The 15,698-nt window shown below is 36.8% G+C and overlaps 1 protein-coding gene across 3 annotated transcripts in view; it reads right to left on the reverse strand.

Annotated features, from left to right (window-relative positions):
- Positions 1-15,698, reverse strand: part of MYO16 (myosin XVI) — a 706,512-nt gene that overhangs the window by 337,427 nt on the left and 353,387 nt on the right. For all 3 annotated transcript variants that reach the window (XM_055244378.2, XM_063618637.1, XM_063618636.1), the window contains exon 11: positions 10,080-10,190. In XM_055244378.2, coding sequence (XP_055100353.2) covers positions 10,080-10,190 — 111 coding nt within the window. The remainder of the gene's footprint in view (positions 1-10,079; positions 10,191-15,698) is intronic.

The following is a 15,698-nucleotide window of genomic DNA, read 5'->3' on the forward strand; positions in this document are numbered from 1 at the left end:
CAATTAAAATACAAAGATAATAAATTGTATTAAAATATGAAAGATGACTACTTTAAAGAGAAATATCCTAAACATATAGACTAAAAAAAAAAGGGGGGGGGAAGAATGAAGCAAGGTACGCATGCAAACAACAATAACAGCAAAGAAGGTGACTATGGAAATAATTAATTTATAGAAAATGTGCTTTTGGAAGCAGTACCAGAAATAAAAAGAAACATTTCACAGTAAAATGATAAATCAATCAGGAAGAAACAACATTTCTAAATTTCTAGAAAACTAAAATCTAGCATCACATATATAAAGAAATAACATATAAGGAGAAAAACATGAGTTCACAATTACAGTGGAACATTTTAACCATTTTTCTCAGTAATTCATGGAACAAGAACACAAAATTTTAAAGGAATAATTACCACATTGACCAATTTATTTATATAAAACACTGTTACTGACAAGTTGAACACTGGCTTGTTTCATTAAACTTAAAAGATTTGAGTCACACAGCGTATGTTCTATTATGGTAGAATTAGGATAGAATATTGTCTCCTGAACTCTGTGTGAAGGGCCTTAATGTCACCCACCAGAAAACTAAATCCAAATAAACGCTTTCCCTTAAAAGAAAAAAGAATATTGTATTGTGTGTTAAAAATTAGCTAAGAGAGTAGAGTTTTGGTGCTCTTACTACAACAGAAAAAGATAACTATGTGAGGTGATGGGTATGTTAATGTGCTGGACTGTAGAACTCATTTCACTAAGTGTACATACATCAAAGCATCATGGGCAGGTGCAGTGGCTCAGGCCTATAATCCCAGCACTTTGGGAGGATGAGGAAGGAGGATAGGAGGATTGTTTGAGCCCTGGAGTTCAAGACCAGCCTGGCTAACATAGTGAGATGCCATCTCTACAATTTTTTTTTTTAATTAGCTGGGCATGGTGGTGCATGCCTGTTGTCCCAGCTACTCAGGAAACTGAGGCAGGAGGATCACTTGATCCTGGAAGGTTGAGGCTACAGTAAGCTGATATCTCACCAATGCATTCCAGCCTGGGTGAAAGAGTGAGATCCTGCCTCAAAAACACAAACAAAAACAAAAATCCAAACAAACAAAACTCATGTTGTATCCCTTAAAAAATACAATTTTAAAAAAGGTTATTTTAATTAAAAAGATATTGAAGTCACTAGTAGATACCTAGAAAATCACCAAATAAGACTATTTCTATTATAACATATCATAACTTGTGGGATGCAACTAAAGGTCTACTGAAGATAAAAATTATAGCCTAGAATACATGTTAGAAAAGGAAAAAAGGAGTGATAATTAATGATCTTAGTATCGACTTCAAGGAGTTTAAAAAATTACATCAATTATAAAGAAATAAATGAGTAAAATAAATATAATATCAAAGCAGAAATCAATGGAATACGGTGAAAAAAGCCAAAAGGTGATCCTTTGAAAAATGTACAATTTACCCCAGCAAAATTGATTCAGAAAAGAAGAGGAAAGGCACCAACTACCAATAGCAATCAGTGATATGACATCAAGACAGATCCTACGGACATGAAAACAGATGAAGACGGTATTATGAACCATAGTGTAGCCACTAAATTTAGAAATTTAGGTCAAGTAGACAACAATTCGAGGAAAATACATCATACCGAAGCTAACACAATAAGAAACAGAAATTCTAATTAGTTATTTCCCTATAAAGTGAGATGAATCTATGTCTAAAATATTTTTCCACAAAGAAAACTTAAGCTTCACTGGTGAATTCTTCCCAACATTGATGTATAAAATAAACAAATATTCTACAAATTATTTCAGAGGATAACAGAAAAGGGAACACTTCCCATTTTAAGAACACCACACAAAATTGACATTAGAATCTAATAGGGATATTGCAATAAAGGAAAATTACAGGCTGAACTCTCATTAAAATACATGTAAAAATCCTAAGCAAAATATTAACAAATTGAATCCAGCAATTTAGTAATAAAGATAATACATCTCAAATAGCTTTATTCTAGAAATGCAAGGTTGATTTCTAATTGAAGATCAATACTTGTAACTAATAATATTTAAAAAAACTTAAAAAGACATATCATCTGCATAAACAGAGAGAAAGCATTTAATAATATCCAATGCTCATTATTGATTAAAAAATAATTTTGAAAACCATGAATATAATGGGACTTCCTTAATCTAATGAAAAGGAATGATACCTATGGCATAGCTACTGCAAATAACTTTCTTAATGATGAAACATTCAAAGCTTTTTTTCTGGGATTGGCAATGGATAGGGCACTTATTATCGACACTTCCAGTCTTTTTAGTGAAGTTCTATCTCATGAAATGATGCAAGAAAAAAAGGTATGACATTTTTGTAAAAGAGAAATAAAAGTCATGATTTGCAGACTATATGGCATTGATGCAGAAAACCAATGGACTGTTTATGTCAATTAATACTGACATATAACTTTAGCAAGTTTGATGGATAAAAAATGAATACGAAAAAATCAAAATTGTATTCTCTATATATTACCCATGAACAATTAGAAAATAATTTTTTCTTCTTATTTTCCATAAAACAAACAAACAAGCAAACACTTACTGTCCTCAAAACATGAAGAATGCCAACAAGCAAATTTAATACTATGGGCAAGACTTCTACACCAAAAAATAAAAATTGCTCCAGAGAAATTAAAGATGGCAATAAAAGGGCTATAATATTTTGTGAAATAAAAAATCAAATATTGTAAAAATCTCCATTAGTTCTGCTTAATGTATATATCCAACGCAATACCAATACAAATCCAACTGAAATTGTTAAATTAACTTTAAAGTATACATGAACCAAAGGTCGTGATTAGCTAATACATGTTTAAGACCAAACTTAGGGGACTTTCTATTTGTCAGGATTGACTATATAGCTGTAATGATCAAGATATTTGGGGATTTGTTTAGGAACACATGGACCAATACAAAAGAAAACAGATCCTAGAAAATGCACCCACTCCCTGGGGCCACCTGTTTAGGACAAAGGTGCTGTGGCCATGCAGCAGGGAGACACATGTGGGAACAGTTTTAATCTGGATCCTCCTCTTTTACCATTGTGAAATCTTTTCCACGTGGGTAATAGGATAGCCTTGGGTTTGGGCCGTAATCCCAAAAGACACCATCCTAAACAACATAATCCTGGATGCTGAAATCCCAAAAGAGTGAAATACCTGAAGTCCAAAATCCTGCAAGTCAAAATCATGATGCAACTCTTCTGCATACAACAAAAACACAATAATCCTTTCCCTAGAATTCAGCTTTCAGGATTTTAACACTCAGAATTTTATTGTTTCAGGATTGTGATTTGCAGGATTACAGATGTTTGGCATTTCAGACTTTGGGGATTTTGATTTTTGGGGATTTCAAACTTTTGAGATTTCAACATTCTGAATTATGGCATTGTGGATTGTGTCTTTCAGGATTATGATCAGCACCAAAATATCTTAACTGTAAATGCTAAAATAATCAAATGTTACAAAGAAAACATAGGAAAACATTTTCATAACTAACGCCAAGCTTTCTTAAACAGGTCACAAAAAGTATGAACCCTAAAGAATCTGTAAAATTGTACACTTTGCTTCTTTTAAATATGCTATTTGAAGATACAATACAAGCCATAAACTGGAAGAAAATGTTCTCAATATGTATGTTTCATAACAAAAAGAATATCGTGAATATATAAAAACTCCTATATATCAAGAAGAAGAAAGAAAACCCAATTTTAATGGTACTATAACTGAATGGGCAATTCACAAAAGAAGATAATTAAATGAACAACAAACATATATTAATATTTTCATTTGTTAAATCTGAGAAATAGAAATTAGAACCACAATAAGCTACCACTCCACAACTGCCAGAATAGCTGGAATTTGAAAAACTGTTAGTGCAACAAAAATACCATTTATGTCAAAAGCAATTGGGTTGTATCTACCAAAGCTGAACATATTTTAAGATGCTGGCATTCCACTCCTAGGTAAAGACCCCACAGAAGTACTTATGTGGGCCAAAAAATAAAAAGGTGCATAACTGTTTATATTATTCATAATTACTAAAAAAGTGGAAACAACTCAAAGTTTCCTCAAGTATAGAGTGGATAAATTACAATATACTCATATAGTAGTTTATTGTACATAAACAAAAATTAGTAAATGCTTTTACAAGCAACAGTATAGCTGAATATTAGAAACATAATAATGAGAGGAATACTACAAAACAGATTGCATTTATATAAAGTTAAAAAACACAGACAAAGCCAATCTATAGCTGTAAATGTCAGAATATTTTGTAATGACTAAGTGTGGATTGGGGGAGGACTTCTGTCTTCTATCAAATTATGAAGCTGCAGGTTATGTGGGTGTGTTCATGAAGTAAAAGTTCATTAAGCCATATATGAATGAGTTGTATATTACCTTGTTTATGTGTTGTTATTTAATACATTTATGGAAAAAAAAAGTATTTCTCGGTATTCTATACCCAAGTAAATAAGAAAATAAATAAAAGTGAAATAATACATCTGCAGAGGACCTTACTAGTGTAGTATCTGAAAACTCCTGTTAAATTCCAGAGAAGAAAAATGGAGCTAGAAAGCAGATTGTGAGTGAATTTAGAAATCTGTTGATTAAGAAAGATGTCCAGAATGCTACTGCCTAGGTTGTCTTCCCGAGTTTTTATAGTTTTGGGTTTTACATTTATGTCTTCAATCCATCTTGAGTTAATTTTTGTATATGGGGCAAGGAAGGGGTCTAGCTTCACTCTTCTGCTTATGGTTAGCCAGTTGTCCCAGCACCATTTATTGAAGAGGGAGTCTTTTCCTCATTGCTGGTTTTTATCAGCTCTGTCCAAGAACAGATGGTCACAGATGTGCAGCACTACACTGTGGTTGGGAGTGTAAATTAGTTCAAACATTCTGGAAACAGTATTGTGATACCTCAAAGAGCTAAAAGCAGAATTACTATTCAACCCAGCAATCCCATTACTGGGTATATACCCGAAGAATTATAAATCACTCTACCATAAACATACATGCACATGAATGTTCATGGCAGCACTATTCTCAATAGCAAAGACAGAATCAATTCAAATGCCCATAAATGACAGATTGGATAAAGAAAGAATGGTACATGTGCATCATAGAGTACTACGCAGCCATAAAGAAGAACAAGATCATGTCTTTTATGGAAACATGGATGGAGCTGGAGGCTATTATCATTAGCAAACTAACACAGGAACAGAAAACCAAACTCATGTTGTCCTTATAAGTGGGAGGTAAATGATAAGAACTTAGGAAGGCAAAGAAGGATGGGAGGTGAATGATAAGAACTTATGAAGGCAAAGAAGGATGGGAGGTGAATGATAAGAACTTATGAAGGCAAAGAAGGAAACAAGAGTCACTAGGGTCTACTTAAGCAAGGAGGCTGGAATGGGGGAGAGGAGCAGAAAACATAACTATTGGGTACTGGACTTAATACCTGGGTTATAAAATAATCTGTACAACAAACCTCCATGACATGTTTTTACCTGTATAACAAACCTTTACAATCCAAACCTAAAATAAAAGTTAAAAAAAAAAAAAGAGGCTCTGCTACGTTAACCTGGGTCACCCTGAGTGGCATGTTAAGTGGCTGAAATGAGCGAGACTATGTACTAGGAGCTGCCATGCAATGCTTTATTGCTCTGGTTTGCTTTTATCCAATTACAATGTATTTGTTTCAGAATTCTCTTGGCTAACCAGATGTTACAGGAGGTTTTGTGTTTATTTTGTGGGGTTTTTTTGAGTCTCAAGTCCCACTAAAGTGCTTGTAAAATAAATACTTCCAGCAAACTTCTTGGCTGTCCATAAAGGAATTTGACTGCATATTCTGTTCTCTCCGCCGCTGCTGGCAGTAAGTATTCAGAGAATGCAATGCTTGTGTTCTGTGCATTTCCTGGTGGGCATGTGTCTCATCACACGCATTTCATTTTTTGTTTGAAGGTTTGAGGACTCCCTAATACTGCAGACTGTGGAAACTCCCTAATCTGACGTCCAAATAGAAGGTTATATACTTAGTAAAAAGGCAATTTACAATCTGTTTTGAAAGATCATACTATAAAACAAATCAGACTGTAGCAAAAAGAGATGAAAATCCTGGTCAAATGATTAAGTCAGCTAAAATATTTTATCTTGGCTCTGAAAAAAAAATCATTGCTCAACCCTCAGTTATTTGGTATGGATAAGTAAATATTAACTTCTTTCTCTCGTCTAAAATTAGGGATTTGGTTGAGGAAGTCTACTCGTTTATTCAATATTTATTGGGAACCTGTTATGGGTCATACATAGCAGTGAACAAAACAAGAATTATTTTCCTTATAGAACTTGCATTCCAGTGGGTATGGGCATGAGAGAAAGAGAGAGACAGTCTGTGTGTGTAGGGAGAATCAGCACATGGTATTTATAAGAATCTAAATAAGAAAAATATACAGTATGTTAGAGAGTGGTAAGTTTGTGGAGGAGAACATATGAAGGCAGAAGGATAGGAAGTGCATTTTGCGATTTAAAATAGACTACGGGGCTGGCCTCCAGAAGCAATGATGCTGATATGAAGACCTGAAGGGAGGGAGGAATGGGCATATGGTGGTCAAATTACTCAGGCAAAGGCCTGCACCGAAGTGCTGCCCACACTCATGAGACACCAAGGCCAGCAATGTGGCCAGGGTAGAGGCACCCAGGGGAGGGTGCCAGCATCTGACGTCAGAAATTCAAAAGGTAGGGGGAAAGCGTTGCAGCTTTATGAGCCTTTCCTCAGACTCTGCCTTTACTGGGTGAATTGGGCATCCTTTTAGCAGAGAAGTGTCATAATGCAATGTACATTCTAACACTGTAACTCTGGCTTTTTGTGTTGAGAATAGACAGAGGGGAGGTCAAGAGAAGCCCAGACATTTATTTGCAGGACAAAATGCAAGTGCAAAACGCAATTGCTGTAGGAAGATGTGTGCCTGGAGGCAGCAGTGGGGGTGGTCTTCTGTGTATAACTTGAAGGTAGGGCCAGTGACATTTGCAGGGAAATCAGATGTGGGGTGTGGAAGGAAAACCAGCATCAACAGTCTCACCAAGTGCATTGGCCTAAGAAGCGACAAGAGTGGGGCTGCCATGAGCCAGGGAGGAAAGGCCATGAGACGTGCAGTTTGGAAGAGCTCAAATGACCAGATTCGGGTATTTGAATTTTGAGATTTCTACTAAACTAGTGATTTTCTATTTGTGGGGAAAGATCTTTTGCTTTTAGTCCCAATTAATCATGGACTGATACCTTTGTAAAACATAACAAAAAGAATTACTAAAAAATGTGATTAAGAGACATACGAAGTTCAAGCTCTCATTCTTATTAACTCCAACAGATAGGGATTAAACCAACAAACTGCTGGAAGAGTTTCTGTAAAAACACTTATTTTCATTACACACTGGTCATAAAAAATTGATATATCTTACTAGTCCGCAGACAACACATTGGGAATCACATATTATCATTTAATCCATAATGTTTAAATTGCTTGTCTACCCATTAGAGGTGATTTCAGACACCATAATGTACAGCATTCCTATTACAAAATTGATCCTAATTGATTGAGCTTTTCTGTGTTTTAGGAATTGAGCAGAAGAAACCCATACCTCACACCGTGGCAAATTTATGTTATATGAACATTCGGAAAGCAGAGAGTAGTATTAATAGTTCAGGTGATCAAGAAAGAGAGAGAAACTGACTAGATAAAAATTATTTAAGAAGATAGTCCACTGTGTGGAGGAGCTAGAGGCAGGAGTTTGATAAAAACGTAGGAAGTATTTGCTGCTTAAGAGGGAAACAGCAGAAAAACTCACACAACTAACTCCATTTTGTTAAGTGGCTTTACCTATTCTTGCACGTGGGCTAGGATCACCTTAAAGCACTGAGATAATAATGCAAAAATAGTAATTGTGTAGTTTTTACTCTGGGATTAAAGGAGAAGTGCATAAACAACTATGTTTGGTCAAAGATTTCTAGGAAAGTTGTAGCCTGACAAGGACAAAGTTCCTAAGTCCTTAGACCCTCCCTGGTCCCCAGGTATCTATAGTCCTTATTCACCTTTTGATACCAACACCCTCCTCTTCTGCATATGTCCCTCCCATAAACACCCTCTGGCCAGCCTGAAAAATTGGAGAAGGTACGTTAGAACACTAGTTTATCATCTTCTCAGTTTTGCTGGCTTTCCAAATAAACCTGCCTTTCCTCCCATCAACCTTGTCTGTGGTGTTTGGCTTTTGAGCAGCCCAGGAACCAGATGTTAACAAACTACCAATGAGTTACAGAATAACCAACTGTGATAAATTCTCTAAAGACAGATAGTCCATGATGATGTAATATAGAAGCTCTGGGAAGGTTTACTTAAAGAGTGGGGTTATTTGAGTGGGAGTTTATAAAGCTAACTATTTTATGGAGCAGAAAGATAACTCTAGGAGAAACAAACAAACAAACAAACAAACAAACAGTCTAAGGAAAGTCCTTGATGCAGGACAGCAGGCGATAATCAAGTAATCTAGATGTAAGCGAGAAAGAGTCCTCAGTGACTGTTCAGGGCAGACCGTGAGGATTCTAGTCTCTGGAATAAGGGTTGCGGTCTTTGTTCCATGAAAAGTGGTGGGCCATAAAGAAGATTCAAGACTGGGAGTTTTGAGATTACATTTGTGCTTTATAAAATTTACTCTAGTTCATTGTGAGATTGGATTGAAAAAGAATGATGAAGGCTCCCCTAGAAAGTTAGGAGGCTGTTAGAGAAGGGAAGGTAATGGCTTTGATGAGGGTGCTTACCACCAGGGTGGAGAGAACCAGATTAAATGCATATTTAGATGAAATGTCACTTTAAAGGCACAAAAGGGTAAAGAAAGACAAAACAATTTAGGCAATGGTCTTCCAGGCTTCTATAATTAAGACAAAAAAAATCAACACAATACTGGGAAAAAGATGAAAAAATGGAATAAAAATACACACTTTACAAAAGTAACAGGGTGATAACAGAGACCAAAGTAATCAGCTCTCGCCACTTTATGCCAATGACATGATTTCATTAATTTTGACAGAAGCACTTAATTTTAAGTGTATTTACAGTGGCAGGCAATTTTTCTAAGCATTAAGATGCTACATTGCATTTTCATAGGCTAATCAGCATTTGACAATTTATTACTTGTAAGGAAATCTCAGACTTCACATTTACATGAAAATTACTTAATCAGTTTCTCAGTAGACTAGAAAAAAAACAAGTGTTATCAAAAAGGGATAGCTGGTATATGCATAATCAGATTTCTTTATAGACATTCTGATTGAATTACTCTGTGCTCTGTGTAGAATATAACAAAATCAGAGAGTGGGAGAGAAAAAGAAAGAGAAAGAGATTGATTTTGATATTACAAGGTGTCTAAACTGTTATCAGTCTTGGGAAAGTAACACACCAATGAGGATGGAACCACAGTAAAATTCTCCATGCTGTCATTTGAGTAATATTTTTGGATTCTATTATCAGGAATCTGTGTATACATTATTTAATTTCCAAAGACATTTCCTGGTAATTCTGAGCCACAACAGTTTCTTTTCTCATGCAAATAGAGAGGCAGTCTTCCCTGCATAGTCAATGTATGCTCTTTCACTTCCTGTTCCTGATCTAGCAGGTTCAAGAAAAGTAGAGGAGACAGACAGCAATTTTATAAGTCATATGCAGATCCTGCTGGTTCTAGCAAGATCTTCCACAGCAATCATGACAACAGGAAAGTTTAATAGCAGTACTTGTGTCTGTCCACAGGGTATTAGTTTATACTTAGCTCCAAAATTTGGAACTGTGCTGAATTTGCCTTATAACTGAGCCAGAATGAAGCTAAACTCACCTTAAGAAATTCAACTTCAGCTATCACCATGACCAGAAGCTCCAATGAGCCCTTTACATGCAACATTTGAAGCACTGAAGGGTGATAAAAATATGCAGCAAGAGAAAAGCAGTGCAAAAGGCAATTTCCAGGGCACTCACATAGATCTGATTGTTCCCGAAGCGCTTCTGAATCTCATAGAGCAGGCTGCCGTCATTGAGCTCGCTGAGCGTTGCCAGGTCATCGTTTGGGGCAGGAGGCATTAGCTTGACCTGGGGAAGAACCGAAAGTACCATCAATTCTAATTGCTTTCCAATCAACTTTCTTCACAGTTGGATGTTCCATTTTCAATTACCTGTCAGAAATGTGAAGACAACCTGAGTTAGGAACTGTTATTAAGAGATGAAATGGTTCAATGAAAAAGGGAAGAAAACTCCAAAGCCACAGAGGAATGTATTCAGATGAGAATTTTTGTGCTATACTCCCCAGTGTGCAGGTGCACACACCCTGTCTGTTAGCCCAGGCATTAGGTCTGTCAAGATGAGTTCAGCATGTTGACTCTTCTTATTCCCTACTGATAATTTAGACAGCTCTGTACTGTTCTCAGTTCTCTGAAAGATAGGCAGTGGAACACCTCATATATTTGTAGTGTTCCCTAAGCTAAAGCAAAACTTTTCATGTTACCATTGTTGGCATGGTAAGGAAGAAATGTGTATGGAATTTAGATTCTGCATTCAAGTAGGATGAGGCCAGGTTTTAAAGGCAGACTTCAGATCTTTCTATTCTGCTCTACACTACTTTTAAGATTAAGGTAGCTATGAGATTAAAATAACTGTCATAAAGAAAAAATACCTTCCTATTCAATTTAATATGCCATGAATGTTTAAAGACTGCAACATTTCAAATAAAAAAGATAAATTTTGATTCTTCAATTAAATGAAAATCCATTATTTTCAAATTAGAAATGGGCAATTTTAATTTTACGTACACAGAATATGCTCAGAAAAGTAGCCATTCGATGTAATGTGGTAGTAGTGTTTTTTTAATATCACACACAGAGGAGCAAAAGAATATTCTTATCAATGTGAGTTCTTTGATACTCCTAGTAAATTTTTAATAATTATCATTTGTATTCATGTTTGTAGTCTATATTTGCATTTTGTATTTGTATCTGTATTATATATTATTAATAGTATATACCATTGTTAAATAATTTGAACATAAATATTTCTGCTTATCAAGTCAATGTAGTGTAAAAAATACTAAATAAACATTTTTAATAAAACTAAATTTAGGACTATTTTTTTCTGATATTAGTGGATATTTCGCAAAGTAAAATCTTTCCCATGAGTTCATAAAGTTGGTTTATTTTCTCCCCAGGCTTTCTAAACCTCATGCATTAATAATAGAAACACAGGCCAGTGTGGTGGCTCACACCTGTAATCCCAGCACAGGGAGGCTGTGGCGGGTGGATCACTTGAGGTCAGGAGTTTGAGACCAGCCTGACCAATGTGGCGAAACCCCACCTCTACTAAAAATAAAAAAAAAATTAGCCGGGCATGGTGGCACATACCTGTAATCTCAGCTACTCAGGAAGCTGAGGCACGAGAATTGTTTGAACCCAGGAGGTGCAGGTTGCAGTGAGCTGAAATCCAGCCACTGCACTCCAGCCTGGACAACAGAGCAAGACTCTGTCTCAAAACCAAATAAACAAACAAAAATACACACATACAGACACACACACACACACACACAATAATAGAAACACAAATTGAGTAGTGGGCATGCTGAAAGGTCAGAACATGTTTTTTTATGAACTCTAGTTAGAATGGTGGCATGGCAGCAAGCTTTATGGCACTGGAGTTCAAACCATTTCTGTAAGCAGGAAACACAATATTCCAATAGATGCATGTTTATTAAAAACTAATTTGTAAAATATTCCATTAGCTGGGCATGGTGATGTGCCCTGTAGTCCCAACTACTTGGAAGACTGAGGGGTTTGGGTTATTTAAACCTAGGGGTTTGGGTTTGAGGCTGCAGTGAACCATGATAGTGCCACTACACTCCAGCCTGGGTGACAGAGCTAGGCCCTGTCTCAAAAAAAATAAAAATAAAAAAAATCTAGATCTCAGAAATATCAATAACAAGCCTGTACCCTTTCCCACCGAGATGCACAAACTCAAACACCCTGAGTTCATTATTTTAACTACTTTGCAACATTTAAAGGAAACATATTTCCAAATACCTTTCAGCATTAACCTACACCAAGCATATAATATAGTTTTACTAAAATTAGTTATTTAATATTGGGTTAGAGGCATAGCTTTAAGGCTTTGATGCTGTCAGAATTATCGACTTGAATCGTTCAAGAGTTGCATCCAAAAACTGGTACTTTTTGTTGATAAAAATAGAAGTCATAATGTTCCAGCTATGCCAGTGTTTCCCGGGTTGTCAAAACAATTTTGAAATTGTTTGATATCAACTTTTCAACTTTATACACTGAGTTCCACTTTGCAGAGTCTCATAGGCACCAAGCGCTACCTAGACTGACAGCTCTGAGAGAGAGAGGCGTGACAATAGAAGTGATGCTGCCTTCGGCATAGCTCTTAGGCGAAGGAACTGGTGGTCTTGATCCAGGCAGTTTTTAATTCTGCTTTCATGGGTCATGCAAATTCAGGTAAATAGCTTAGACATGAATTTGAGCTTCTCTACTTCGAATGTTAGAAAATGCGAACTCATCTACCTCTGAAACATCAATTATTTGTATTCAGCTGTATGAACAACAGTGTTTAAACCCCAGTTGTATATCTTCCAATCTGTGAGTTCTTGAATATTTTTCTGCCTTAACATCATGAAGCTGCTTTTCATTCTCTATGTGATGAAAGGTAGTTTATACTTCATAGAGTGGTTGAGGGAATTCAATATACGAGGAAAATCTGGCCCAGTGCCTCCTCTGCAGCTAAGTATGCCTCATTAGTGCCCTTAGTAACACACTTAGGGGCTACGGAGACCCTGTAACTTCCTACCAGCTTCCCTTGGAGCTGGGGGAGGGAGGGATGTGGGTGAGTGTGGGGGGCCCCTGGGTCTGTCTGCGCTGTTCTCAGCAAAGATGCTCAGCTTTCCTTTGCTTTAGGAATCAGAGTTCTTGTTCACGTATTTCTTTCTGAGGAAGGTTCTTCTGCTGAATAACATTTTTTAAAAATTTTGGCATTCATTGTTATAGCATCCTTATTTAATGGATGAAGAACTTGAGGCCCAGAGAGGACATGTAGTTTTTCTAGGGTCACACAGCTGATAAGTCAGAAGCAAAAGCTGGCATGATAACCACTGGGGAACAGGTGGAATTCCAGTGGATAACAGAAACATCTGATGACATCTGTTCAATAATGGGCCAAATTTCCCTTGCTTACTTTCTTTGTTGGCCATTGTGCTAGAGGTTTAGCACAAAGAGGAAAAAAGGAATGATGTTTGTGACCTCCCCTACTGGGGGGAGAAGTTAGGACAGAAATAAGAAATGACAAGTACAAAATGTGTACGTGAAGGGAAAAACAGGATGTTTGAAAAGAGAAAAATTTCACTTTAGATGATCCGAGAAGTCCTCTTTGAAGAGGTCACGTTGACATTGAAATTGGACATAATTTTAAAAGGCAGTCCTGTGGGATGTGGGGAGAGATGTCTCAGGGAGAGGGAAGGACATGGTGAGGGCTGTAAGTTCGGGAGGAGATGGGTGTGTGGGAGGCCCTAGAACCTGCCCTGGTGTGGAGGAGGTGGGAGGAGGCAGCAGTAGGGGATATTGAAGGAGCTGGAAAAGCCTCCTGGGCCCTGAGGAAGAGCTGCTACATTCCAGGAATTAGTGAAAATCATGGAGGGGACTGAGCGTGGGGACAACAAGACCAGTTTCACGGTGCTAAGATGACAACCTGGCAGCTGCAGCAGAGAAAAGGCGGGAGTGGTAAGACCAGCTAGCAAGCTCTAGAAAAAGGTGGCCCAAGGAAGAGGCCAAAGAGGAGGAGGAATGGATTGGACTTCGATTAATTTAAGAAAAAGACGAGCTGCCATATGCAACTGTATGCAACTAAATTGCACCTGATTTCCTAACTAGAATTGATTTAGACAAGATTGAAGGTTTTCTTATAGAGATGGATAATTTTACACATTCCAGGATCACAGACTGGAATGTTTGCCCTTGGATATAAAAGGAATCTAGAAAACATGTGTAATTAGGTAAGAATGTATTTTCTAGAGGTGAAATAACTTGTGGCAAAAGTCCTTATGTAGAGAGACACATGAAAGGGAACTTTCACCATCAATTTAGGGATGGATGTAAATGTATTTTCTTTTTAATATCTTTGCAACATTTCTCCAAAGTACATAAACTTACACACACATATTTACAACCCCAAAAACTATGTAGGCATGCATGTATGCATGTACAAAAATTAATCCATATGCATATTCATATATGTACATAATTTGATGTAAATCAATAAATGATTGCAATAACTTTGAGTAATGCAAAAAGAAGGCAAAACTCCCCAGCAAGTTAGCATACATCTTTAACTCCTAAAGAAATCATAAAAAGGAGGAAAATCAAGAGTAAGATTTGTGTTTTCTTCAGGAGTAATGATTTATGCTAAGATAATAAGATCCCTCTTACAGTCACGATGCTAACAATTTCAATGCAAATTTCTGTGTGCACATTTAGCAAAAACATGAATAGTACTAACAGAAGTTCTGCATTTGTTCCAGCAAGCCTGGAACAGCTATCACAGACATCTCATTGGTATTCCTGGGGATTCTCGTCTTCAGTGGCACAGCTGTTACATGGGTCAGAGAAAGCACTAGGCTGACACTAAAAATGTGACTACTCCCTAGCCTGTTTATAGTTACACAGTGGGGCAGATCCAGTGTGAGAGCAGATCAAGGGAAGAGTTCCTTGCATTTCTCACATCAAGATTCCAAAATGACCTGAAAGGAAGCTTTGATAATCAATCTTAAGCAAGGCTATCAAAGGAGCAGATTCTTTATAGATTTCAAAAGCATTGTGACAGCTGACAAGTAGAAAGAAAAGTAAAAAATATGTCTGTGAATGTTTTTATGTTGCAGTTGTAGGCTGAAAAGTGGGCACCACCAATGTCTATCAAACAATTATAACAATAATTATCAGATAAGTACAAAAGATTGCCTGTCCTCTCCAAAATTGACCATTATGGTTTTTATTCTATATATTTCTAAAAGGAGAGATCTAAAACACAAGACAGGCATAATTTAGAAGACAAGGAAGAATTCAGGGGAAACACCTTGAGAACTGTTTTGTGATCCAAAGCTAATTTAAGTTTTGAAAGTATTCTGAATTTGCTGATCCCTCGTCTCCATTGTGTGGACGCTGTTTTGAGCACCGTGGGCTTTACCATGTTGTCTTGTGTTTGCTTGTTTGTGATTTCTCTCTGGGAGGTTGGTAGCACATGCCCAGGGAGTAGAAGCCCAGGGGCAACAGAGATGATCTGACCTGTGGGATCAGGGCAACAGGATTTGGAGGAAGGCAGTCTAGGGGCAAATAACCCAGTATGGATAAGTTAAAAAAAAAAAAAAAGAGGAAATTCAACAGGATTTGGAGGAAGGCAGTCTAGGTGCAAATAACCCAGTATGGATAAGGAAAAAAAAAAAAAAAAAAGAGGAAATTAAAAAAAAAAAAAGACTATGTGTTGGATGGGCACAGTGGCTCATGCCTGTAATCCCAGCACTTTGGGAGGCAGAGGCAGGCAGATCACCTGAGGTCA

This window comes from Symphalangus syndactylus, chromosome 15 (genome assembly GCF_028878055.3).
Source record: "Symphalangus syndactylus isolate Jambi chromosome 15, NHGRI_mSymSyn1-v2.1_pri, whole genome shotgun sequence".
NCBI lineage: Eukaryota > Metazoa > Chordata > Mammalia > Primates > Hylobatidae > Symphalangus > Symphalangus syndactylus.